The sequence below is a fragment of the Dipodomys merriami genome, unplaced genomic scaffold (assembly GCF_024711535.1).
Source record: "Dipodomys merriami isolate MVZ:Mamm:240054 unplaced genomic scaffold, mDipMer1.0.p SCAF_33, whole genome shotgun sequence".
In the NCBI taxonomy this organism is placed as follows: Eukaryota; Metazoa; Chordata; class Mammalia; order Rodentia; family Heteromyidae; genus Dipodomys; species Dipodomys merriami.
Genome location: NW_027204826.1, coordinates 10143200 through 10169691, shown reverse-complemented (window position 1 = coordinate 10169691; position 26492 = coordinate 10143200). Strand labels below are relative to the sequence as shown.

The following is a 26492-nucleotide window of genomic DNA, read 5'->3' as shown; positions in this document are numbered from 1 at the left end:
GTCAGATTTGCAGACATAGGATAGTAAAATTGGAACAAATTAGAAATTGTTATTCTGATTTCTCATTCTGTTTATTAGGGCTTTTTTGGTTGTTGTCTTAGAAGTCTTTTGGCCATTGTTTGTAGATTACTTGTAGAAGTTGTTAGTGACTCCCATTTTTAACCAAATTTAGGAGAAGAATTAGGTGAGCAGTTATAAACATTTCTAGAACTCAGCCATGGGGAGGGCTAATGCTTGAGTCAGGTTACTCTGTGCCCATGCTGTCATCATTGGGGCTCAAGTTGTGTAGTTAGTGTCCTCTTTGAATTATTCCTCAGGGACTGGGAAGGTGGCTCAGTGGTAGAGTGCTTGCCTTGCATGCAAAAGGCCCTGAGTTTGATTCCTTAGCACCATATAAGCAGAAAAAGTCAGAAGTGGCGCTGTGGCTCAAGTGGTAGAGCGCTTGCCTTGAGCTGAAGAGCTGAGGGACAGTGCCCAGGCTCAGAGTTCAGACCCCACAACCGGCAAAACAAAAAACAAAAAAAAGTAAAAGAAAAACATGCATACCTTTTTTTCACATTTTATCAATTTCTAGTGGCTGGTTTTTCCCAGAATATACAAGTAGTTGGATAAACACTGGAAAAACAGTAAACATGAAAAACTCATACTGTTTTACGTTTAGGTATTTTTTTATTTACATCAAACACAGATTTTTACTTTTCTGGAAGACTGAATACAGTTTGAAGAAAAGTCTTGATCTCATTGAGAGAATTATTGCATTTAATCATTTCTTTTGGCTGAGTGACAATGTTTAATTTTTACTCAGCTTGTACTAATTGATTTTTTAAATTTTGATAGGTTGTCCATTATGATTTTTTTGTGTTTATTAGCATTTTTTGGAAATTACTGCATCATATTATTGTCTTGACTACTAACAATCTTTATTCCCTTATTTTCCCCATTTGCCTCCTTCCAGTCCTGATGGTTCCAGTCCTAGTCTGGTTCTTAATGGGCTGTGGGGGCGGGGGTTGGCTTTCACAGTGAATAAGAAGAAGTTGCTTAGGGGGAAGAGTATTTGCTCATCTGCACTAGACCTCTACTACAGGCCAAAATGCACAGCTCGCCACAGGATCCAGAATTTCTTTTGTGCCTAGTAGTCGGGAACATCTGATCTAACCAAATGAAAATATACTTTTTTTTTGTCCTGTCTTTGTACATAGAGAGTGAACCACGAGATGCTGGAACTGACCAACGTAGCTCTGGCATTATTCGCCTTCATACAATCAAGCAAATAATAGATCAAGTAAGTTACTAAAGATTGACCTAAGCTGGGTGCTGATAGCCCACCTGTAATCCTAGCTGTTCAGTAGGGTAAGATCTAAGGATCACTGTTCAAAGCCAGTTGGTATGGGAAACCACCAGAAAACTGGAAGTGGCGATGTGGCTCAAAGTGGTAGAGTGCTAGCCTTGAGCAAAAGAACTCAGGTACAGTGCCCAGGCCCTGAGTTCAAATCCCATTACTGACCAAAAGAATAAGATTGACTGACTTGCTTTAAAAGTTAAAATGCTGTGTTTCTGAATAAGAAAAGAAAACTTGATTTAATTTGAAAGCAAAAATAGTTTTCCTCAGATTTTAATTGATACACCATAAACAAATTAAGCCCTTAGCAAAAGACATTAATAGTAACCACTTTCAAAGGAGTAGTTATTATAAGCAGCAAAAGGTGATCCTTTATTACTGCAATAATATATGATGTTCAAAATGACAGACTATTCAATAGTGCAACTCAGGGTGCACTTAAAGTGAGAGAGAATGCCAGGAAAATTGAATTGATGAGCTTTTTTTCATGTAGCACAGTTGTATGTACTGTAGCCATGTCTTAAATATGCATTGATTTTTTAAGTTTTAAAGTATGTTAGAAATTAACTTCTGGTTACGTATTTTTAACATGTTCTCCTAAGACATCCTAAAAAAGTTTTATTAAAATTGAGACGTAGTTATAAGCTGTGGCCATTTTGAAGATACTAATGATGTCTTATATTTAATATTTTTGTTTCATACTTTTCTTTCTCCAGGACAAACATGCTTTGTTAGATGTAACACCAAATGCTGTTGATCGTCTTAATTATGCACAGTGGTATCCAATTGTTGTATTTCTTAACCCGGATTCTAAGCAAGGTGTGAAAACGATGAGAATGAGGTTATGTCCAGAATCTCGGAAAAGTGCCAGGAAACTATATGAACGATCTCATAAACTTCGTAAAAATAATCATCACCTTTTTACAAGTGAGTATATTAATTCTTCTTTCAGTTTAAAATGTCCAGGCAACAGTATACAGGCAAAAATGTTATATTGTTCAAATACTAAAATTTTTACATGATCTTTGCTTGGAAAACTTCAAGTCATGTTAAGAATTGAAGGAAAATGTTTGAATAAAAAGTAAATGTACAATGTCCAAAATAGAAATTTCAAATGTTTTTAATCCCCTAGCACCATCTTTTTCAGTAATGATGCTTTTCTTTAAAAACAAAAAAATTGTTGCGTGAATTCTGACTGTTGGCAGTGTTTTAACCATAAAACTATTGATTTCTTCTCAGCTACAATTAATTTAAATTCAATGAATGATGGTTGGTATGGTGCATTGAAAGAAGCAGTTCAACAACAACAGAACCAGCTGGTCTGGGTTTCAGAGGGAAAGGTAAGACATTTCCTATTAAGTTGCTTGACTCATTTATTAAATTTTACAACTAGCCAAGGATGCCTTTGAGTTACCAGAATTTTCTTACTGAACTGAGACATAAAAGTAACTTTGGAAAAGTTAGCTTTTGTGTTTTTAACATTTGTATGTAGGGGTGATAAAAGCTGTTTTCAATACTAAGAGATTCTGAAATTTCTGTCCCTATTAAATAGCTACTCCAGTGGGATTCTTTGTGACGAATTCTCAAATTCTGATGAAAACCAATTCCCTTTGAACCTGACTTCAATTTTCTGTGAAATGAGGGGATTTGGACTGGCCTGAGCATCTCCCGGAGTGCTGTCTTCAGCATGCATGGGGCAGGGCTTGGTCCTGACTTGAGGGCTGCCACAGCGGCCACTAGCATGATAAAGACCATGAGAAGCCTTGTAAATATTCCCGTTAGTTTTTTTACCTTGCAAATATTTTCCCCACTTAGCACCCATTATAACCTCTTTAACCTGGGAAATATTCAGTACAACAGACCTTTTTTGGTTTTAAGTTTTGATTTTGTATGCACCCAAATGGCCAGCTTAAAATAATTGCTTTCTATAGTCAGCCTGGTTTTGTAGCAGTCCTGGGATGGAAACGGTCTTTGTGTTTTGTTTGGAGAGTTCATCATTTCTCAAAGTACACTGTTAAAGGAAACTTTGTTTATAATGCCTTTTACCTTCTTCAGATCAGTGCACTATTAGTAAGTTTGGCTTGTTAGGGAAGTTTTTTGTTTCATTTTTTTGTGTTTCCTCGTTGGTTTGGTTTTTGTTGTGTTTTGCCCCTGCATGGCCTTTACCGTCGTCCTCCGCCTGGCTGGTAGTGCATGATGCATGAGTAAGACCATGTGCCCCTTTCCAGACACACAGCCTCTGCAAACAGTGGCTCCTAGTGTTTATAGCTAGCCATGCTGCACCATGCTCAGCTATGGTTAAACAGCAGAACCGTACTTTTTGTCATCATATACTATTTGGGGGGTAGACCATGCTGGTGAGAGGCCAGGATCTCTAAATAATTTACATGTCAGCAGAGACACCAGAAGAGGAAATTCAAGGTGGGGGAAAAAAGCACTACACTACAGCAACACAGTTATCAAGTTTTTACTTTTGTGGCAATTATAGAAAAAAAAAATTGCAGGCTTTGCCCTACTAAACTTCTATAAACTATATGCACTTCTGTTAGTCTCTTGTCAGGTAGAATATTAATGGCTTTCACTAGTAAACTTTTGAAACAAGTCTAAATCTTTGCTCCTGAGAGGTGTTTTTTTGTTTGTTTGTTTTTTTAGTCACAATCTTAATTTTCTAAAATATCTCTTTGGAATATTATGTACTTCCTTTCTTTGCTTGCCTTTAAAATACAGATCTGACTTTAGTCTTCCATTTGAGGAAACATGGATGATCTATTATTGAATAGATGGGATGCATTTTAAAACTAAGAAAAGTTGTTACAACTTAAATCAGCCTTGATTTCTCTTCCTGCCCTGACATCTAATTGTACTTTATCAGACTATAAAGAAAAAAAAACACTTGGTTTCACATTGACTTTGCTCAACTAATTTGTCCTAATTGCTTGGAAGAGTTTCCTTTTTTACGGTTCCTACTAAATCAAGAGAAGTCATCTTGAAGCATTCTTACCATGTAGATGTAACTAACATTTCCTGGTTCAAAACAACCCATGATTCTTGCTTATTTGTGCATTTCAAACCAGGTGTAGAAATGAGGTGGACTGGTGAATTCTCAGTTACTCTTCCCCAGGCTTTAAATATTTCCCTGGCAAGTTAAAGATTAGAAGTAGATAGCAAGAATACATTCTTCTGCAGCAACCATTATAGCATTTAGAAGCCAGTGAGGTTTCAAGCCCTGGGATTCTCTCGCTCCCTCGGCTGGCAGATACTCTTGATAGAAACAAGAAGGGAAGGCCTGACACACCTTCATGTTTCTGACCAGGAAGACAAGTGTTCACACGCTTATGGAACTAAGCTGGGATTTGATGAAAAGCTCTATTCAGGCATCCTGACTCCCGAGATTGTGCTCCTTGGCACAGCAGTCTTGTGAGGGAGCACTAAATCTGCTACTTAGTTAGGCTGTTCGTGGAGACCAAAAGTCTTAGAGTTGTCATTCATTCATTCAATGTGAAAATTCATCATATACCTTCTGATTTCCGGATTCTATATTCCTCAGCGCCTCAGGCTTAACTAGGTACCATGTCTAGGCAACATCTTCAAGGACTGTTCTGTTAATTCAGGTCCTAGTTTCAAATTAGTGCCTAGTAAAAATCTGCTGATTACAATCACAGAATTCCTTTTCCGTCAAATACTCCTCACTTTCTGATTGCCTCCGAAACTGATGTAGACTGTAGACCATTAGAAGTTATCAGAGCTCTTGCAAAAGAGAAGCATAACCAAATTTCTTCCTTTTCATCTACTGAATACTAACTACTTCTGTAAAAAGTAATTTAAAACATCTTCTTAATTGAGTGGGACAACCACTACATAGGTGATGATTTTGTTCCATAAAAAGCTTCCATAAAGGCCAACCTTAAAAATATGTTTTCTGAACATAGTATCTCTTATTCAACTTGAACCATGGGGTTTATTGTAGTTATTCTCACATGCACTGTTCTGTCAGTGTGTCTTTGTGTTTATGAGCTTGGTTTGTTAGCATTCTCCCTCTTCACCTTGGCTTTGCACTAATAAAAAGCTAGTGTCTACATTTATAAATATGTATAGTGCCAGGATGTCTTTATTGTTCTCTGGGGCTGAGCCCTGGAGTCTAGCTTTGTTCTGGTTGGCCGATCACCGTTGCATCTATCCAAGCCCTTCAGATCTCAGTGGTGCTATGTATGTCTGCATGTGTGCGTGTACTATCTTCTTGCCCTTTCTTCACCAGAAGTTTCAAGAAACAGATACGATTTCTCCAACAAAAATATCCTTTTCCAGTCTCCCTTGTAAAATAAAGGCCATCTCTTAAAGAACTGCTGAATAAAATTTTTAATTTACTTTTATTTGACCCAGGCGGATGGTGCTACAAGTGATGACCTTGATTTGCATGATGATCGTCTGTCCTACCTGTCAGCCCCAGGTAGTGAGTACTCAATGTATAGCACGGACAGTAGACACACTTCTGACTATGAAGACACAGATACAGAAGGCGGGGCCTACACTGATCAAGAACTAGATGAAACTCTTAATGATGAGGTGGGGACTCCACCGGAGTCTGCCATTACACGGTCCTCTGAGCCTGTAAGAGAGGACTCCTCTGGAATGCATCATGAAAACCAAACATATCCTCCTTACCCACCACAAGCGCAGCCACAACCTATTCATAGAATAGACTCCCCTGGATTTAAGACAGCCTCTCAACAGGTAAGCAGTGAGCCTTCGACGTTTTGTAGCTAGCAGTGCATTATTAAATTTGACAATGTGGTGATTGAATGAAAGAATATATTTTGTCCTTTGTCCAGATTAAGACTTAATCTTTAGTTTCAAAGTACCAAGGACTTAATTCTAGATTTTAAAAGTGTGTTCAACTTACACAGCAATATATTGAATTAAAAAAATTAGTACAGTAGGTGATAACTTAAACATTGCTACTCAGGGCCTTTAAATGTATGTCTGCCGTCACGATAAATTGACGTGAGAAGTTAGCAGGAAACAAAAACACTATATTTAAAATATTTTAAAAACTTCACAGAAAGCAGAAGCCTCATCTCCAGTCCCTTACCTTTCGCCTGAAACAAACCCAGCATCATCAACCTCTGCAGTTAATCCCAATGTAAATTTAACTAATGTCAGACTGGAGGAGCCCACCCCAGCTCCTTCTACCTGTCACTCACCACAAGCTGATTCTTTAAGAACACCAAGTGCTGAGGCAGCTCACATAATGCTAAGGGATCAAGAAGCATCACTGCCGTCGCATGTAGATCCAGCAAAGGTACCTGTGCCGCAGTGCCGCACTGATCTGTTGCTCTCCATCAATCTACACATGATTGTTGTTGCTTTACCCTTTCAGTTTTCCTTTGCTTTTTACTGTGGGCTTACGCACTCTAGTGCTTCAACTCAGTACAGATCCTTTCTGTTTCGTAGTGTGCATGGCTTCCCGTGGTCTACTGATGATTTGAGAAAGAGGCCCTTTGACTGAGATGTGTGCTTTTAAGATTTTTATTATCTTTATTTTGGGTTTTCGGTAGCTTCCAGAATTCCTTAAAATGTAGTTGAGACCCGTCATCAATCTTGTTGTTGATGCAAATTGTGGCAACCATACAGTTTCTGATTTTCATTTTTGCTGTCAAAAATCAACTGGAATCAGCTCAATGCATTAATTTTCTACTAAATTTATTAATTTATCTTTAACTCACTTTTCTTTTAGAATTTGCTAAAACATGAAAGCCCCTACCTGCAAATTTTGCGCTTTACTTAAACTAGCTTTCTCCACTAATCTTGTCTATGCTGGTAATAAAATGGTGGAACATATTTTCATATGTTCGTCATAATTTAGTATTTATTAAATAGAGTAGAATTGAAAATGATCCCTTTTTCTCAAGTGTGAATTTTTTATACAGGTGTATAGAAAAGATCCATATCCTGAGGAAATGATGAGACAGAATCACATCTTGAAACAGCCAGCTGTTGGCCACCCAGGCCAGAGGCCAGACAAAGAGGCAAATCTGACCTATGAACCCCAACTGCCATACTTAGAGAAGCAAGCCAGCAGAGACCTTGAGCAGCCCACATACAGATATGACTCCTCAAACTATACGGACCAGTTCTCTCGAAACTATGACCATCGCCTGCAATATGAAGAGCAAGTCCCTCCCTATGAAGAACAGTGGTCTTACTATGATGACAGACAGTCCGCCCAGCCTCGGCCCCCTTTCCATAGTCAGCCTCCTCGAGACCTTGACTCCAGACAGCTACCAGCAGAGTCCTCAGAACGAGGCTATTTCCAACGTTTTGAAGAACCAGCCCCTCTTTCTTATGACAGTAGACCACGCTATGAACCACCACCTAGAACCTCCACCCTACGACGTGAAGAGCAGCCAGTCCCCGGATATGATATGCACAGCAGATACAGACCGGAAGCCCAGCCCTACTCAGCTGCTCCTAAGCCCTCGGAGCCCAAGCCGTATTTTGACCAGTACTCACGAAATTATGAGCAAGTACCATCACAAGGATTTACCTCCAAAGCAGGCCTTTACGAGCCTCTTCATGGTGCTGCGGTTGTCCCTCCTCTGCTACCTTCCTCCCAACATAAGCCCGAAGCCCTTCCTGCAACTGCCAAACCATTGCCCCCACCCCCAACCCTAACTGAAGAGGAAGAGGATCCGGCAATGAAACCACAGTCTGTTCTCACCAGAGTTAAAATGTTTGAGAACAAAAGATCCGCATCCTTGGAGAACAAGAAGGATGGGACTGACGCTGTCAGTTTTAAGGTGAGAACATCAGTGTGCCTGGATACGCAGGTAGGGAAGTGAAGAGCAGATGCTGCTCCGCTCCCTCCCCACCCTCCCCTCTATGTGAAGAATTCTTTGTGGCAGTAGCTGTCCATTCCTTAAACTTCTTTCTTTGTCTTATCTCTACAGCCATCAGAAGTAGTATCGAAACCTCCAGGTGCCCCCATCACTGCCCCTAAGCCCACGTCTCAGAATCAGTTCAGTGAACATGACAAAACTCTCTACAGGTGGGTATGTTTGTGGCAGTTGTGACAGAGCTGACTGGGAGTTTACCTTGTTAGGGGAGAACGCCTTGAACTGCTAGTAGAAGAGAGGGTGAAAAGGAGGTCAGAAGATCTTGTTCTTCCTCAAAAGCCAAAAGCTCGCTTAAAACACTGGTTCTACAAAAATAAATAATAATAAAAAGCTTTCATATACATTGTGTAATAAACCTTCATTATACCTCAGTTCACAAACCTTATCCAGATTTTTGGTTTAGGGTTCCAGAGTTTTAAACTCAGAGCTCTCATACTTGGTCAGCAAATGCTGAACCCCTTTTTGACCAGCAACTTTCATTGAGGTCCTTTTAGGCGACCTTTATGCATAGTTGTACTATATTTCAAAGTTAATCCCCTCCCATCTTAATTTCTTTGTTTGTTTGGTTTTGTTTTTTGGGTCCAGTCGTGGGCCTGAACTCTGGGCCTGGGCGCTGTCCCTCAGCTCTTCAGCTCAAGGCTAGCGCTCTACCACTTGAGCCACAGCGCCACTTGCGGCTTTTTGCTTTTTTGCTTATGTGGTGCTGAGGAATCGAACCCAGGGCCTCATGCATGCAAGGCAAGCGCTCTACCATTCAGCCACCTTCCCAGCCCCCCATCTTAATTTCTTAAAGGTTTTCTTCAGAGTACTCTGTGAAGTCCTAAAGCATATCATTTGTTGCAGTTGGTGTTGGCAGCTCACTGTGTGGTTCGACTCCCTCCTTGCTTCCCGATGAACTGTTCTAACCCTGCTGAGACCCCTTAAACAGATAAAGCAGCTTGCTGCACTATGTGGAAGGACTCAGGATACAGGAGGAGCCTACCTTCCAGAGGACCTGGAAGTAGCTGTTCTACTGTTGTTTAGTTAAATCCTTAGAAGTCACAGCAGTTCCTGCAAAGATCAAAATGACATGATTTCATTTTCTTTCAAAAGTTAACATCTAAAAAGAATTTCCATCTGTCCCTCATTATCTGCCAGGATCCCAGAACCTCAAAAACCTCAGGCGAAGCCTCCTGAAGATATCGTTCGGTCAAATCATTATGATCCTGAGGAAGATGAAGAGTATTATCGAAAGCAGCTCTCATACTTTGACCGAAGAAGTTTTGAGAACAAACCACCTGCACACATTCCTGCCAGCCATCTACCAGAGCCTGCCAAACCTGGTCATTCTCAGAATCAACCAAATTTTTCTAGTTATTCAAAGTAAGTTATTTTACCTAAGACTTTTTAGAAATAGGTTTATTTGCATAAGATGAAATGAACCTCATGAAAGCCAGTTTTTTTTGTTGGTGGTGGTGGTCTCGGGGCTTGAACTCGGCCTGGGCGCTGTCCCTCAGCTCTTCAGCTCAAGGCTATTGCTCTACTACTTGAGCCACAGAGCCACTTCTGGTTTTCTGAGTGGTTTATTGGAGATAAGAGTCTCACAGACTTTTCCTGCCTGGGCTGGCTTTGAACCTAGATCCTCAGATCTCAGCCTCCTGAGTAGCTAGAAAGTCAGTCTTTTTAAGGAAATCGTTGGCATGTAATACAGATTTCTTTAGGTTCTAGTGCTCCTTCTTGTGTGTACTCTCAAGTTCTGGAAGGTGTGGCTTTGGTCTTATACTAAATGGTAGGAAGCTTAGTGGGATGCTAAAGTCAAAGGATTTTAAATAAAAGAAGTAAACTGAAGACCAGAATCAAGCTCAGAGACACTATATGTGCATCCGGTCGGGGGGGGGGGGGGGGTGTGTGTGTGTGTGTGTGTGTGTGTGTGTGTGTGTGTGTGTGTGTGTGTGTGTGTGTGTGTGTGTGTGTGTGTGTGTGTGTGTGTGTGTGTGTGTGTGTGTGTGTGTGTGTGTGTGTGTGTGTGTGTGTGTGTGTGTTGTTTTTTTGTGGATCGTGGGGCTTGAACTCTGGGCCTGGGCGCTGTCCCTCTGCTCTTCAGCTCAAGCCAGTGCTCTACCACTTGAGCCACAGGGCCACTTCCGGTTTTCTGATGGTTTATTGGAGATAAGACTCTCACAGACTTTCCTGCCCAAGCTGGCTATGAAGCACAATCCTCAGATCTCAGCCTCCTGAGTAGCTAGGATGACAGGGGTGAGCCACTGGTACCCATCTCAGCACCCATCTCTTTTTGTTTCTTAAACATAAAAATAGGGATGTTAAGTATGAGAAATGTTTTATTAGAGATATTGTTTTGCTTAAGGATCAGTGTGTGTCCTCTGTCCTTTGTTGTTAGAACGTTGGGGAGGTGTTAGAGATTTTTTTGGCTCCATTTTATAGTCAGGAAAATCAAGCTAAGGTTAAGTGAAATGGCAGGGTTAGCTCTTAAGTCTTACTTTTCTGTCTCTACTGCTCCCTTCTCTTGGGTTTTACATTGATGTGTTTTTCTTTTTGTGCCTGGTGAGTCTGTCCTGTGTTGGGTCCTGACAGTAAATATATCACACTGAGAGTTAGATATAAACACATAGGCACCAGTGTTAAGAACACCACAAAACAGAAAAAAACAGGTAGGGATTTATCATAAGGAGTTCATTTATACAGTAATGGTGGCTGCCTAAGCCAGGCCTAAGTCAGAAGGCAGGTAGTCTGGGAAGGAAGATCCTGAGCTGCTAGAGAGTCTCTAAATGCAGAGAAGGCCTATATGCTTTGCCCTGAATAGGCCAGGCCCACCGGCATCATCTCTCTTCTGGTGAACATGAACTGATGAGAGACGTTTTGTCACAGTAGCATCGAGATGAGTATTTGACTGAATAAAATACAACTAAAGTTCAGCCTCACCAGCTTGTCACCACAAAAGTCATTGCATACACTTTCGTGTCTTAAGAGAAAAAGTGCCTATGGGCTGGGAAGGTGGCTCAGTGGTAGAGCGCTTGCCTTGCATGCATGAGGCCCTGGGTTCGATTCCTCAGCACCACATAAGCAAAAAGAAAAAAGCCAGAAAGTGGCACTGTGGCTCAAGTGGTAGAGCGCTAGCCTTGAGCTGAAGAGCTGAGGGACAGCGCCCAGGCCCAGAGTTCAGGCCCCCCAACTGGACCCCCCAAAAAAGTACCTACATTTTTACCTATGTTTTTACTAATTAGATACTTTGGTTTTTCTGAATCTGAAATTTCCTTAAAAAACATTTTAAACCTCAACATTGAAAATCACATTACAGTTACCTACTTTTTTTTAAGACACTGTTAAAAGCAAAGATTTAAAACATTAAAATCTCAGCTGGTGGGGCTAGGAAGGTGGCTCAGTGGTAGAGTATTTACTTTGCATGCATGAGGCCCTGGGTTCGATTCCTTAGCACCTCATAAGCAGAAAAAGTCAGAAGTGGTGCTGTGGCTCAAGTGTACAGCCTTAGCCTTGAGCTGAAGAGCTGAGGGACAGTGCCCAGGCCCAGAGTTCAAGCCCCACAACCTACCAAAAAAAAAAAAATATCTTAGCTGAGAGCCAGTGGTCACTCCTATAATCCTAGCTACTCAGAAGTTGAGATCTGTGGATCTTAACTCAGAGCTAAATGGGGCAGGAAACTTCGTGAGGCCTTACCTCCAACTAACCACCAAAAACCCAGAAGTAGAGGTGTGGCCCAAATGGTAGAGTGCTAACCTTGAGGGAAAAAGATAAGGGAGAGCATCCAGGCCCTGACTTGAAGCCCCAGTACCAGCACTAAATAAATAGTGGGTACGTATTGATACTGATTTCTCTAGAAAACATTGATAAAAATACAAATACAAACTTTTGAGTCCTATAATGGTTGTGTTAAGTGCATATAGTACGAGACAGGAGCATTTAGTGGAGTGTTACAAGACAGGAACTCACCTTGGTAAAAAGAAAAAGATTCACCCTGTAGTAATTGCTTCTCTTACTTCATTAAGCACAGGTGTTCCTGTTAGAAGAGGGCTGAGGAGTGGGGCTCTACCCATTCACATAAAATTTGTTAGGCAAGATACAACCTTTAAAGAATACCTTTGTTTGAAAAGGTTAGTAAAAAGGTATTCTGAGGAATCAGATGAAAGAGGTATTTTAAATTTTCTGTTAATTTTGAGACACACAGACCGCCACCCACACCCACGTTTTTAGCAGTAGTACTCTACCACTTGGCAACACCTCTAGTCATTTTTATCTTAGATTATTTTTCAGGGGCTGGGAAGATGGCTCAGTGGTAGAGTGCTTGCCTTGCATGCCTGAGGCCCTGGGTTCGATTCCTCAGCACCACATAAGCAAAAAGAAAAAAGCCGGAAGCTTTTTTTTTAAGCTGTGGCTTAAGTGGTAGAGTGCTAGCCTTGAGCTGAAGAGCTGAGGGACAGCACCCAGGCCCAGAGTTCAGGCCCCACGACCAGACCCCCCCAAAAAAAGATTATTTTAACTGAGCTCTTCCAGATCTCTGCCTCCCTAATAACTGCTATTGCAAGCACGAGCCATTTCATTTTCCTGGAAGAAAGCTTAAATGGCTTATTCATTATATGTAACTTTCAGATAGGGTCTAGAACACTGCCCTGTATACAGTAGGTGCTCGGTAATTACACAGCTTAACACAAGGCACAGTGTGCTACACAGCTCTGAGGAACCAGGTACTACGTGGGTCATAGTTTTTACCGGGAAGTACTGTCTTTGGAGAAGTATATCTGTTTGCTTCCTGATAAGAACTGAGCTTAAGAGATTGCTGGTGGGTAGTGTTTCTATGTGTGCCTGTGACATGAGAGGCCCCTTTGCCAGTGAGGTTCCTCCCACCGTGGAGCTTCGCTTAATCTTAGGCTAGAGGTGGGTCAGGCCTTGCTAGAAAGTTGTATGGCAAAGGGGGTGTAGGATTCCCTTTGCCAGTTTAGCTGAGCCCTATCAAGGGGTTAGTATCGCCATCATGTTGTGTCACTTTTTCCCCGGTCTCTACCTACAGAATTGCTTCTGCGCAGTCTTGTCATTTGTTGGGCTATTTCGTTCACAACCTGCTGATTATCCCAAGTCACTTGCTATTTGCTATTTGTTTGGCAGTGCTGGGAGCTTGATCACTGAGCTCACCCCAGCCTTGCTGATTTCCTTGCTGACGACTAGCAGCTTTATCAGAAGTGGGCAGAGGTTCGAGAGCAGACCTCACACATTTTTCACAGGCAATGGTAGTTAGATATGGGTAGATGGGCAGATAGAAAGACATCATTACGTCACTGTTTTAATATATTACTGACTTTCTACAGCTGAGTGAGCGACATGTTTTATGAAACAAATGATGCTGAATGATGGATGTTGGTTTATATTCTAAAAAGACACAAGTTCCATTTACTGCAAGTTTACCTGGTTAGATTGACCGTTTTCTTCCATTTTTCTATTGCGCTTGCTTTGCCATCACCTAGATTTCTTGGCTCTTGCACTAGCTATGACTACTTGAAAAGGACCGTCAAGTGGTAAGACTGGCATTGGTGTGAGGCTGCTACCTGAGGTGTCCCTCCCTATGGCCCTGGGTTATGTGCACTTTCATCCTCCAGCGTTGGCTCTAGAAGCCTGAAAGCAAGACACAAAATGGTAAAAGTAATCCTTAGACTAGACCTTCAGCCAACCAAAGTCTCCTATGAAAACAGAGATGCCTGTGGAATAACATGTGGTGGATTGTTGGTGCACATAGAGCCAGCGCAGCTTTGGCGTTCTGCAGTAAGGTTTAGGTGGCAATGTTGTAATTATGGGTCTATTTGCATTCCTTCGTTTGACTTTTGTATGTTACGTATTAGTGATTGGCAATCTGAAAAAGTAAGGATACATGGCACAACTTGATTTAAATGACTCCTTGTAACTCACTCTTGAGGTCACTAAACAGTAATAAATGAGCATAAGTCATGGGCAGAGGGGAAAGCCAAAGGTGTCCAGTTTGGTCAGTGTTACTGGAGCCCAGCTCTGAGATCTGCAACTCTGCTGCTTGTGGCTGCTTTGGATCTATAATGGCCGTGTTGAAAGCTGACAGAGACTGTAAGAGCTAAAAAGCCAAAAACGTTTACTTACTCAGCCCTTCACTGAAAAAGTTTGCCAACCTCTGGACTGTAGCATCAAAGTTTTTGGTGCTGTACTTATGCCAATTGCCAAGGCTCTGTCCCTCAGATTCAGTATCAAAGTGGGTTCAAGGAAGATTTGTGCCATGATACCTTTTCAAAATATTTTCCAGACTTCCTTAAACTTACCAGCTATTACAGCTTTTACATATTTAAAAGTATACCCAAAATTTCATCCACCTTTTTGGTTGCTGTTTTCTGGGTGCTTACTGACATCCTTTGAGTATCTGTGCTGTCGTGACATATACCATGTGCTGATGGATGGTGGAGTTGTTTGCATATTTTGGTAGAGTAGCTATCCATTTTTACGAGAATAAATTGTTCTATATTGTTTTTAAAAAAACATAAGGATACTTGAAGGAATGAGAACTTGTTTTGTAAACGAGTGTTTTCAAGTGTTGGCATTTTCTTCATTTTCAACCAGGGGAAAAGCTGACACTGATGCTGATAGAACGTTTGTGGAGAAACGCTATGACCCCATGCAGGCCTCGCCACCTCCTCCCCCACTGCCCTCCCAGTACACGCAGCCAGCTCCGCCCACCACTGCCTCGTCCCTCCACATACATTCCAAGGGCACTCACGGTGAAGGTACGAAGGCCACACATTGCTATGGTCATTATAATAAACTAATGAAATTCAGTTCTTGTGTTTTTTAAGCTAAATGTCTTTCAGGTTTAAAATACATGCTTACGATATTTAGGCCAGTAACTGTAAACTAAAGATTTTGTTAAAAGCATGTCTCTTCTTAGTGAGTATGACCATTACATTGGACAAGCCTTGTAGCCAAATTTTAACTCTTTTTTGTTTTTTTTGGTCAGTTGTGGGGCTTGAACTCTGGGCCTGGGCACTGTCCCTCAGCTCTTCAGTTCAAGGCCAGTGCTCTACCACTTGAGCCACAACGCCACTTCTGGTTTTCTGGTGGTTTTTATCGGAGATAAGAGTCTCACAAACTTTCCTGCCCAGGCTCGCATTGAACCATGATCCTCAGATCTCAGCCTCCTGAGTAGTTTGGATTACAGACGTGAGCCACTGGCATCTGGCCAGATTTTAACCTTTTTTTTTTTTTTTTTTTTTTGGTCCGGTTGTGGGGCCTGAACTCTGGGCCTGAGCACTGTCCCTCAGCTCTTTAGCTCAAGGCTAGTGCCCTACCACTTGAGCCACAGCGCCACTTCCGGCTTTTTTCTTTTTGCTTATGTGGTGCTGAGGAATCGAACCCAGGGCCTCAGGCATGCAAGGCAAGCGCTCTACCACTGAGCCAACTTACCAGCCCAACCTTTTTTAACATAGCTTAATTTATGCCAATTTGTGAATCTTCTAGAAATAGAATTTTGTTTACCACTATGTCTAAATTTAAGCATTCAGCTAGTGCTTTGTAAAAATGGTTATATCCCATCTTCACCCATGGGCATAGGAAAGCCATAAAGGTCTAGATATTGTGACTCCCAGGCACCATGCCTTATTTCAACAAGTTTGTTGGAACAGCTGTTACTATTTACCGTAAGCTTATAACTGGGTATATTTATCTGTTTTCCTGTTGTAGGCATTTCACTAGTATGAACAGTTTTCAAGTACAGTACTTGTTACACATGGATCCAATTTTAGGATAAGTCTTGAACTATACAAGTTGTCCTCCTGAATTGACGTTTTTAATATTACACAGTTGTCCCTGAAGTTGAAGACAGTTTCCATTCTTCACCATCCTGTGAAAGTATACTTCCTGTGCAAGTTTCCCATCTTTAGGAGCACCTTTAGGATGTTGACTATCACAGTTTTGTAGATGTCCTTTATCATGTTTAGGAAGTATTTCTAGTTGGCTGGCAGCATTTTGTCAATTTTTTTCTCATGTAACATGGTCATAAGATTTTTCTCCTTTACTTTGTTAATGTTCTACTTTTGTGTTAGTATAGTGTTGTTTAGATCAACACTTTTCTTGAACTGTCCCTATCTGGTTTGGTTTCATGATTGTGTTCATTTCATAAAGGAGAGCTAGGGCATGTTTCCAGTGCTCTATCCTCTATGAAGATAGAGGCTTTGTAAAGCATTGATATTAATGTCCCCTTAATTTTGTGGGGTTTTCCCCAGCACTGTCTCTTACTGCCTGCAGCACATGCCGCTGGAGCGTGTGTCCAAGCTCCATAAGGGTATTCTTCTTGTGGTACATTTACACCAATACTTGGCATTTTCAAACTTCAACTTTTTGCCATCTTGATGGCTATGGAACAATTAATACTTTGTATGTATATTTTGGGTTTGTTTTATACTTTTCTAACTCATAATGAGGTTGAGTATCTGAGTGTACAGTTGCTGGGCGTTCTAGTTTTTTACTTCCATTTTTATTTTTTCTACATTAGGCTTAGTTTTTCTTAGAAATTCCTAAGTATACCTTAATAGTTGCACATTTTATAAATATATATTTTCAGTATGTCTTGTTTTTTGCTTTGTGGTGAGTTTTTCAGTACTGAAATATTTGCTCAAGGTTTTCTTGGAGAGGCGTGTGTGACCCTACTCCATTGCCAGGACAAGTTAAGAGAGACATCAGAGGTGCTGTTAAAACTTTCCAAGAAGTTTTTTTAAAAAAATGCTTATATGTTTGCTTTACAGGTAACTCATTGGACTTTCAGAATTCCTTAGTGTCAAAACCAGACCCTCCTCCATCTCAGAGTAAGCCCACAGCATTCAGACCACCTAACCGAGAAGACACTGCTCAGACTTTCTATCCCCCCAAAAGTTTCCCAGAGAAAGCTCCTGTCAACGGAGCTGAACAGACTCAGAAAACGGTCACCCCTGCATATAATAGGTTCACACCTAAACCATATACAAGCTCTGCTCGACCGTTTGAACGCAAGTTTGAAAGTCCAAAATTCAACCACAATCTTCTGCCCAGTGAAACTACATATAAGCCTGACTTGTCTTCAAAAACGCCTGCTTCTCCAAAAACTCTCATAAAAGCCCACAACTCATCACAGCCTCCTGAGTTTGACAGTGGAGTTGAAACTTTTTCCATCCATGCAGATAAACCAAAATATCAAATAAATAATATCAGTGCAGTATCTAAAGCCGTTCCTGTGAGGTAAGACACCTGTTTACCTTTGTTTATACCATTTGCTCTGTGATGTATTTATGGCAGTTTGTGGCTTAAGTGATTTAGGATTTGAAGGGATCATTTGAACTCTCCCTGTGAACCTAGCACTGTTCACCCAATGAACATCGTTATGTAGAATGCACTCCACAAGACACAAGATGCTGATAAAGTATAGTCAGTAGATGTGGTATTGATATTACCAAGAACTGAGGTTGAGCAAGAGAAAGCAGTTTCTCAGCATTACACAGGCAGGCTGCGGTGACCTTGCTTCAGCCCCTGGTTATCTGACCCTTATAGCTCACCATGGCTGGTGAGGTACATTGAAGACAGTCTCAGAACTTTATTGTCTATGTTCCTTAGCCACTGTCTGTTCAACAAAATGCCAACAAGAAATAGAGGTGGAAGGATGTCATTTTAGCTTAAAGAACAGCAGTGGGTGGTAAGATGGACTTGCCAGCCTACCCGGGGCCTCAGTTGGATGCTCTTTTCTGTCTTCTCATTAAATACAGACTGACCAGACCATCTGGCTACATCTGGCTCAGCTTTGCCTTCTAAAGTGACTTTTGTTATCAAACCACTGATGAGGCAGAAGCATGTTGAGTTCTTGGGAAGAACCAAGGCCCAGGAAAGCCACCCATACCCTGCTCCCAAGAGAAACAAGGGTCCTGTCCACCTGGGTTCCTGTTTCTGAGTGCCTCACAAGTGGTCAGGAGTGGTGAACCGGAAGCTCCTGCAGGTGTGCCTCCGGCAGCAGGCTGTTCTCCCTTAGAATTGCCGCAGGAGTCTATCCCTGCTGCTTGTTGGCTGGAATGCAGCTCAGCTTCACTTCGTGCACTTGTTATGTTCTGAGTCTGTCCTTTAGAAAACCCTGGCTCCAATCTGTGCTTGGGGATGTCTTGATGGCATCCATTGATAGCACATCCTATTAGGTTTAGTGTTATACTCCAACTACGTTAGAGTATCTTCTTTTGTCTGTGGATGTTTGAGAGATAGGCCATCCACAGTCTTTAGCGTTGGGAAGTTTGGAAGCCCTGCTGTTGACAGTGTAAACATGTGATTCTCACTGAGTGCTAAGAACCGTAATACATGCACACTGAAATTGTAGGGGGATGTTATCAAGTCTGGGATCCCTTCAGTTACAAGAGGTCCTGTTGAGGGGGAGGGGGCCATGCTAGGCATCCGAGTCTAGGGCATACTAGGGAAGCACTCAACCACTGACTTACAGCCTCAAACCCACATAATTGTTTTAAAGTTACTAACAAGGAAAAAAGTACTGCTAATCTATTGAAGTGTGATAGTTTTTTTGTTGTTGTTTTGGTTTTTTGATTTTTTGGTTTTTTTTTTTTTTTTTTTTGGTCAGTTGTGGGGGAGCTGTCCCTCAGTTCTTCAGCTCAAGGCTAGCACTCTACCACTGAGCCACAGCGCCACTTCCGGTTTTCTGGTGTCTTATTGGAGATAGAGAGTCTCACAGATGTTCCTGCCCAGGCTGGCTTTGAAGCACAATCCTTAGATCTCAGCCTCCTGAGTAGCTAGGAGTTGAGGCGTGAGCCACCGGCACCTGATTTAAACTGTGATAGTTTTAAAGCAATAGTTTCATGGATGTTAAAATGTGCTGCTTAAATTAAAGCTCATGATAGTTGGGTGAAAGAAGTATCAGACCTTGTTCATTTAGATTACAAAGTCGGTAGCTTGACCAGTTGCCTTCACAAAAGGAGAGCTGTATACATCTAGGAAGCTCACTCATTGGCCATTTTTCAACTCTTAGTCCTTCAGCTGTAGAAGAAGATGATGAGGATGGGCACACTGTGGTGGCCACAGCCCGAGGCATTTTTAACAGCAATGGAGGGGTGCTGAGCTCCATAGAAACTGGCGTTAGCATCATTATCCCACAAGGGGCCATTCCTGAAGGAATTGAACAGGAAATCTACTTCAAGGTCTGCCGAGACAACAGCATCCTCCCACCTTTAGATAAAGAGAAAGGTAAGTGTGTCTATTTTTCTGCTTACCTTTAATCACTTCAAAGTCGCTGTGTATGCACTTGAAAGTTGACGGTGCCCAGTCAAGGGGATGAGCTGGCTGTCTCTCCTCTACCTCCATTTAGGGCCAAATGCCATATAATCCTTCCACCACAGAGGGCCTCTCTGTGGTGGAAGGGCATGTGCGTTCTGGGCATATGGCAGGTGGTCCATAATGGAGCGACAGGTTTACTCAAAATGAAATCAGAAACCATAGCAGGTGACAGGCCATTGGGTGTCCCTCACACGTAACTGCTAGATAGACTCAGCTGACCTAACCTAATTTGTCTTTAGTCAGCCCTTGCACCTTTAGAAATCGATTAGAGGGCTGAGAACGTGGCTCAGTGGTAGAGCGCTTGCCTTGCATGCATGAGGCCCTGGATTCAATTCCTCAGCACCACATAGCAGAAAAAGCCAAAAGTGGCACTGTGGCTCAAGTAGTAGAGCACTAGCCTTGAGCTGAAGAGCTGAGGGACAGCACCCAGGCCCAGAGTGTTTCTTTCTCTCTCTCTCTCTCTCTCTCTCTCTCTCTCTCTCTCTCTCTCTCTCTCTCTCTCTCTCTCTCTCTCTCTCTCTCACGCACGCGCACACACACAGAAATCGATTAGATAGCACTCACTCCAACAGGCTTTGTCCTGCCTGTCAGCTGACTGCAGAAAGTAAACAAGCCTTTGGGGCAGGTGCTTAACCGTCCTCAGAAGTTAACACACTTAACAGTGAGCAGAGTGAATTGGAATATCCTTACAGGGTAAGAATAGTTCAGGATAGTCCTGAGCTTTCAGGGCTGTCATTTTTAGTCTTTCTAGACTACCAGGGTACTGCAAAGATTGCTCTGTTGGAGGTTATCTTTCAGCATCTCTCAGTTGTGCTTAGCACACTGCCTTTATTTTTGCCAGAAGATTTGGCTCTTAATTTGAGGTAAACACCCCATCTTAAAAACCAGAACTGACTGTGTTAGCCCTGTGTGAATCCCTTGACTTAAGTCCATAACAAACATATTAAAATGGAAGATTTATTACCTTTAGAAAGTACACTTGAGTGTGTTTTACACTGTAGACTTGTATGAGAAAGTGCAGTTAGCCCCAGCTACCTTTGGCTATTTACTAATTGAAAGCTGCTAGAAACGCAAAAAGATGAATTTCAAAGAGCTTATTGATTTCATGTTGAAATGATGTTTTGATTACATCAAATTAGATAAAACAAAAATGAGTAACTTTTTACTTTCTAATGTGGCTCCTGGAAAATTAGATTCCATATATGGTTTCTGTTGTATTTTTGTGTTCAGTACTATAGAAAGTTAATTCCAGTTGGCTTTAAAGCATATCATGAGAAAGGGGTGTGAGAAGTTGTGTCTTTTTTTTTTTAATTCTTAAATATGGTTTAATACTCTTCTCCGTTTCTGTACAAAGAAGTTGTGTCTTATGTAGAAAGAAGACCCCATTTCACCTCTCTCTCCTCCCCTTCCCTGGCTCCAGGTGAGACTCTGCTGAGCCCCTTGGTGATGTGCGGGCCCCATGGCCTCAAGTTCCTGAAGCCCGTGGAGCTGCGCTTACCACACTGTGCGTCCATGACTCCTGACGGTTGGTCTTTTGCTCTAAAATCATCCGACTCCTCGTCGGGTATGCTATCTTCACTCTGTCTTCTGGGGGCTTTGGGAACTGTCGTTGATTAATGCCTACACCACCAGTCTTTACTCTGTTCTTCTGTTGGGCATCACTAGGGGCTCCAGACTCAGATGTAACTTACTATAAATGATTATGGAGAGAAGATTGGCTATTCTTGGTCTTTAACAGAATCAGTTTCTGAAATTTCTGAAGATTGGCTATTCTTAGTATTTAACAAAATTACATGATCCTACCTAATTGTCAGGATGCAGTGAGAATTTTTACAGCCCTACATATGTGGGCATTTTTATCTTCTCACTAAAACGATTTCATTGCTTTATGTAACGTTAATTTTTGGTGACTGTTCTTTAATTTCTTCATCCAAAAAGCATTTGCACTAGAGAAACATAATACAAAAGATCTTCCACAGGATCACCATTTCTCTGGGTAAAGCTCTAAGTGGCTTCTGTTCTGCAGTAGTTTTAAATGAATCTTCTCTCGGGGTTGAAATTCAAAGCTTCCATCTTACTCTCACATTGCTCACTTTCTTGAGTTAGTTACTGGTTGGAGCTGTCTTATCTCTGGTGCAGCCACTTGTAAGAGAGACCAGAAATCAGATAAACACCACTCACTTCCAGTTGGTGCAGGGTGAAGTCAAAGCGCCTGATAGAAAGGTGCTGATAGGAGTGCTGTCCCAGAGAGAGAGAGAGAGAGAGAGAGCGTGTGCGTGTGCGTGCGCACGCGTGAGTGTGTGTGTGTGTTTCCATTTCCTCATGCTCACAAGCTCTCCCCCCCCCCCAAAAAAAAAAACAGTTCATTTCAACATGCAGTATGGTAGTTGCCAGTTGAAATGAGGAATCCTAATGAAACTGCATTTAGGTGTGTATTCTGAAAGGCAGGGATGGCATGATACTGCCTTAAACCCTCCAGTCACTTTTCTGCTGTCGTTACCTGCTTTACCACCTCCCACTATTAAGGGAAGTTGAGGTTATTTTCTCATTGTCATCTTTCATTAATATGATAGACCATGTATTCTATAAATTAAAAGCAGCATACTTTTTCTGAGTTGAATTTGAGTATATTCATGCCAAATATGGATGTATATTTTTATGTAATCCTGAGTGGCCGTACTATATACTATTTATATACTATAAATTTCTGTTCAGAAAATGAATTTAGATTTGGCACATACTGACTTAATCCCAGCATACCCAGTATGTTGGAAAGAAACCAAGTGTAAAGATGGGACACTTTTGTTTTTCTCCAGAGTTGTTCTACTTGATTTCACTGCCTGGATACTTTGTAGTTGTATATACAAGGCCATCTTTCTCTGTGAAATTCAGTCCCTCTTTTTAAACTACACTACTGAATCAACCCTTCAACATTACAGACTCTAGACATTGCTTTGGTGACATACAGTTTAATGGAAGCAAAAGTCTGCAGTTTTTCTTCTCAACTTAATTTGGATGCCAAAAACATACAGTCATGCTAGCCATCTTCATAGTTACCCACTGTCAAGTGTTTTAGTGCTAGCTGTAGTCTTAAAGCACTTAAAAGTCAGTTTAAAAAAAATGTCAGGAACATGTCTGTAATCTCATCTACTTAGGAGGAGGCAAAGGCAGGAGGATTTCGGCTTAGGGCCAGACCAGGGCAAAATGTGAGACTAACACTGAAAAGCAAAAGATTGGAGGCATGCCCAAGGTGGTAGAGTGCTTGCCTGTCAAGCCAAGCTCAAGGCCCTGAGTTCATACTTCAGTCTCATACACACACTGTCAGGCACACACACACACTCATACCTCAGATGCTCAAGGTCTCCACAGCTAGAGTGCTTTTGAAGCTCTCCACGGGCAGAATTGGGTTGGCCAGCTCTGGTGTAATCTTGCTGGTTTGGTTTGGTAAGATGGGGAAGAAGGTCTTCAGGAACAATGGTCTCCACAACTTTTGGAATTCCCTCTGATAGTTTGTAGTTAAATGTAAGACACTTGTCACAACTGAGCTTAAATGTAAAGTCATGCCCAATTATTGTCCAAAGGAAAAGAAAGATGGTATTAATAATTGTGTAGACTCGGGTAAACAAGGACTTTCTCAGGACGATGATTGCTCTTTTATTCATTTTTATTGAAGAGGTCTATGAACTTGATACTTTTTGATAAAAGGGAAAAGGGACATCTGAACAGCTTTCAAGTTGTTTGCTGCCAAGGAGTTTTGACATGGTGCATATTGCTAAAGAAATAGAAAGTTCCCTGGGGTTTGTACCTTCTGACGCTGTTGGAAGAGAACTTTAGTGTTTCCCCCACTCCCTACCCAACAAACAAAAAGAAATACAGATACCTGTATGTGCCCCCATAACGGGGAAGCCTTAGGGCTCTCAGTTAAGCCAATTGTAAATCACAGAATTTCTTTTTTTCTCATAGGTGATCCTAAAACGTGGCAAAACAAGTGTCTTCCTGGAGATCCAAATTACCTTGTTGGCGCAAACTGTGTATCTGTCCTGATTGACCACTTTTAATTCTTAAATATAGGAACTTGATTAAATAATGTGAAACTGGGTTGAACTTACTAAATCTAAATGGAACCACTCTATTAAGTATTATACTTTCCTTAGGATTGATACTACATTTTGTTAGTATTAAGCATTTGTTGGAACTGATGAAGATTAGTAAGTGAGCCCTGAACCATGGTCAGAAAATGTGCTACAAATGGCACGTTGGTGATGGCGGCGCTGTTGGTATTGGCTAGAGGTTCAAAGATACTTTACTTTGTAATGGCTTTTGTACTTTTTTATGGTCACTGCTTAACTTTACATACTGATTTCCGTTAAAATGCCAGCCAGTAAATAGAAGTGCATTCGGGTTCTGTCCTTTCCAAAGTACACGGTTTCAAGCTGTATTATGACCCTGACCTTGCATACACATTTTACTGTGGTATGCATGAGATCATATGCACATGTTTTTTAAATGCACCTGGAATATACAACCACTGTAGATGATTTAGCCGACATGTACAGCAGGGGAATTTATAACTTTGGGGGAATCAAATGAAGATAATTACTTAATGTGTATGAAGACACATTTCTCTTAGGGAAGGACACCAAAGCATGTGAGACTGGTTCCATAAACTAACCACATCACCGCAGACACTACGCAGCAGGAATGCCTTACCCTCCTGTTCTTACTTCTTAGATCATTCTTGCTATGTATTACCAAGTTTTGATGGCTTTGTGCATATCTAGATACTGTATCATGAAAACAATTGAGTGGATTGTGGACTTGGTGGCTGTGGAAATGTGTGATCACCCAGAAGAAAATAATGGTGTGATTTGGAGGGGGGGGGGGCTATTTTCTTTCTTTCCTCCTGTCCTCCTTTCTCTTTCTCTCTCTCTCCCTCTCTCTCTCTCTCTCTTTTTTAGGGACAGTGGCTTTCTTTTAGGCTATGCATTTGAAAATTTCAATGTTTTAAGGATGCTTGTATATAATGCGTGCATACCACTTTTGTTCTTGGTTTGTAAATTAACTTTTATAAACTTTACCTTTTTTATACATAAAACCAACTTTCTAAAGGCTACCTTTGTATTTCTCCTGTACCTCTTGAGCCTTGAACTTTGACCTCTGCAGCAATAAAGCAGCATTTCTATGACGCACGTCATTTTTTTAAGAAAAAAGAATGCACAGAGTTGTTACATTTTTAAGTGCTGCATTTAAAAGAGACAGTTACTCAGAATTCTCTAGTTTGATTAAATTCTTGCAAAGTATCCCTACTGTAATTTGTGATACAATGCTGTGCCCTAAAGTGTATTTTTTTACTAATAGACAATTTATTATGGCACATCAGCACGATTTCTGTTTAGATAATACACCACTACATTCTGTTAATCATTAGGTGTGACTGAATTTTCTTTTGCGGTTATTAAAAAAATCTCAAATTTCTAAATCTGCAGAATAAAACTTTTTAAAATAATGCACTGGTTTGGTCTGTTTGCCCATTGTTTCTGGTTTCATGCAACTCTGTCATCCTGCATCAGAACCCTCCATGCTAGTTATCACTTGCAGTGTCTTCCCTGCAGACCAGGCCTGCTGCTGAGGAAGGGGTGGGGCGGGGCAGGACCAGTCAGATTAAATCCGAAAGTAGGCAGAGCAGCAGGCTTACATTCTTTGTCCTTTGGGCATAATTAAGTGTAAAGCATGTCTGTTCATTTGGACCAGTTAGTAGATGCACTTCCATTCCCCGCAAACAGCATGGGCATTTTAATGTGGTCACTGCACTTGGAGAAGTGGGTATTCTAGCTACAAATACTCCATTGAAGAGAGTAGTTAGCCCTACTCTTGTTGACATATACTTGGTGTAGTATTTTAGTAGACATCTCTATGGATTTGCTTTCCTTTTGAATGGTAAGGCACAGTCAGAGTTCTCTATGTTGGTATGCACAGTCATGAATGTCACCACTGTCAGTATGTAGAGCCTTTGGTCACCCCTTCCTCCTCCTCTCCTCTTCAGGAGCTCCTTGTACCTATTTAAACTCAGTCCATCCACCAGCCCTGTGTGATCTGTTTTCTGTCCTGGTACTTTGGTATTTCTGAGTGTGCCGTATACAAGGAAGACTAGCTTTGGAGTCTGGCATCTTGGCATGGTGAAATAAAGCATGTAGTGTTACAGATGTTTATTACGAGTAGTGTTCTGATATGTGGCTACACCAGGCTTGTTTATCCATTCCCTGGGTAGGGAGTTATGGGGTTGTTGGGTAGAAACAGCAATTGCATACAGGTTGGTGTACCTAACTCTCCATTTCACTTGGCTAGGAGTAGCGTTGCTGGTTCTCCCTGTCCTTAGCATTGGCAAAGGTTCTGTGGCCCCATACCTCAGCAGCAGTTGCCATAATAGTGCTTCTGCTGGTCTTCCTGATAGAGCATCACACTGGGACTTGACAACCCATGATGTAGGAGCTTTCCATTTGTGCACCCCTGGCGTGGCCTTCCGATAAAGTGCCTTCAGATCCTTCCTGTTTTCAAAAATGGACTTGTTTGCCAGGCTCATCACGTATTAATTCTAGCTACTCAAGGAGGCTGAGATCTGAGGACCCTGGCTCAAAGCTAGCCTGGGGAGAACACATCTGAGAGACTCAGTTAACCATCAAAAAGCCAGAACTGGAGGGATGGTCCAAGTGGTAAAGCATCAGCTATGAGTGAAAAGGTCAAGTGAGAAGTTGGACACCAGTGGCTGAAGTCTATAATCCTAGCTACTCTGGAGGCTGAGATTTGAGGATCCAGGTTTGAAGTACTGGGGTGTACCCATGCCCCAGGCTTTACTGCTTTGGTTGTTTTCCAGAGCTGGCTTCTAATCCTTCTGTGCCTAACCGTTGCCCAGCTAGGATAATGGATGTGTACCACCATGTCCAGCTTACTTT

The 26492-nt window shown here is 41.6% G+C and overlaps 1 protein-coding gene across 8 annotated transcripts in view; it reads left to right on the top strand.

The window, feature by feature from the left end:
- Tjp1 (tight junction protein 1) overlaps positions 1-25048 on the top strand; it is a 188219-nt gene extending 163171 nt beyond the window's left edge. For 2 of the 8 annotated variants that reach the window (XM_070043119.1, XM_070043124.1), the window contains 13 exons: positions 1200-1282; positions 2056-2266; positions 2579-2679; positions 5720-6070; positions 6399-6638; positions 7267-8136; positions 8287-8384; positions 9370-9594; positions 14815-14978; positions 16992-17460; positions 19238-19452; positions 20963-21106; positions 23506-25048. In XM_070043119.1, the coding sequence (XP_069899220.1) occupies positions 1200-1282; positions 2056-2266; positions 2579-2679; positions 5720-6070; positions 6399-6638; positions 7267-8136; positions 8287-8384; positions 9370-9594; positions 14815-14978; positions 16992-17460; positions 19238-19452; positions 20963-21106; positions 23506-23600 (3266 nt within the window). In that variant the 3' untranslated portion in view covers positions 23601-25048. The remainder of the gene's footprint in view (positions 1-1199; positions 1283-2055; positions 2267-2578; positions 2680-5719; positions 6071-6398; positions 6639-7266; positions 8137-8286; positions 8385-9369; positions 9595-14814; positions 14979-16991; positions 17461-19237; positions 19453-20962; positions 21107-23505) is intronic. The other 6 variants (XM_070043122.1, XM_070043127.1, XM_070043121.1 and 3 more) reach the window with 5 other exon arrangements.
- Positions 25049-26492: the final 1444 nt, after the last annotated feature.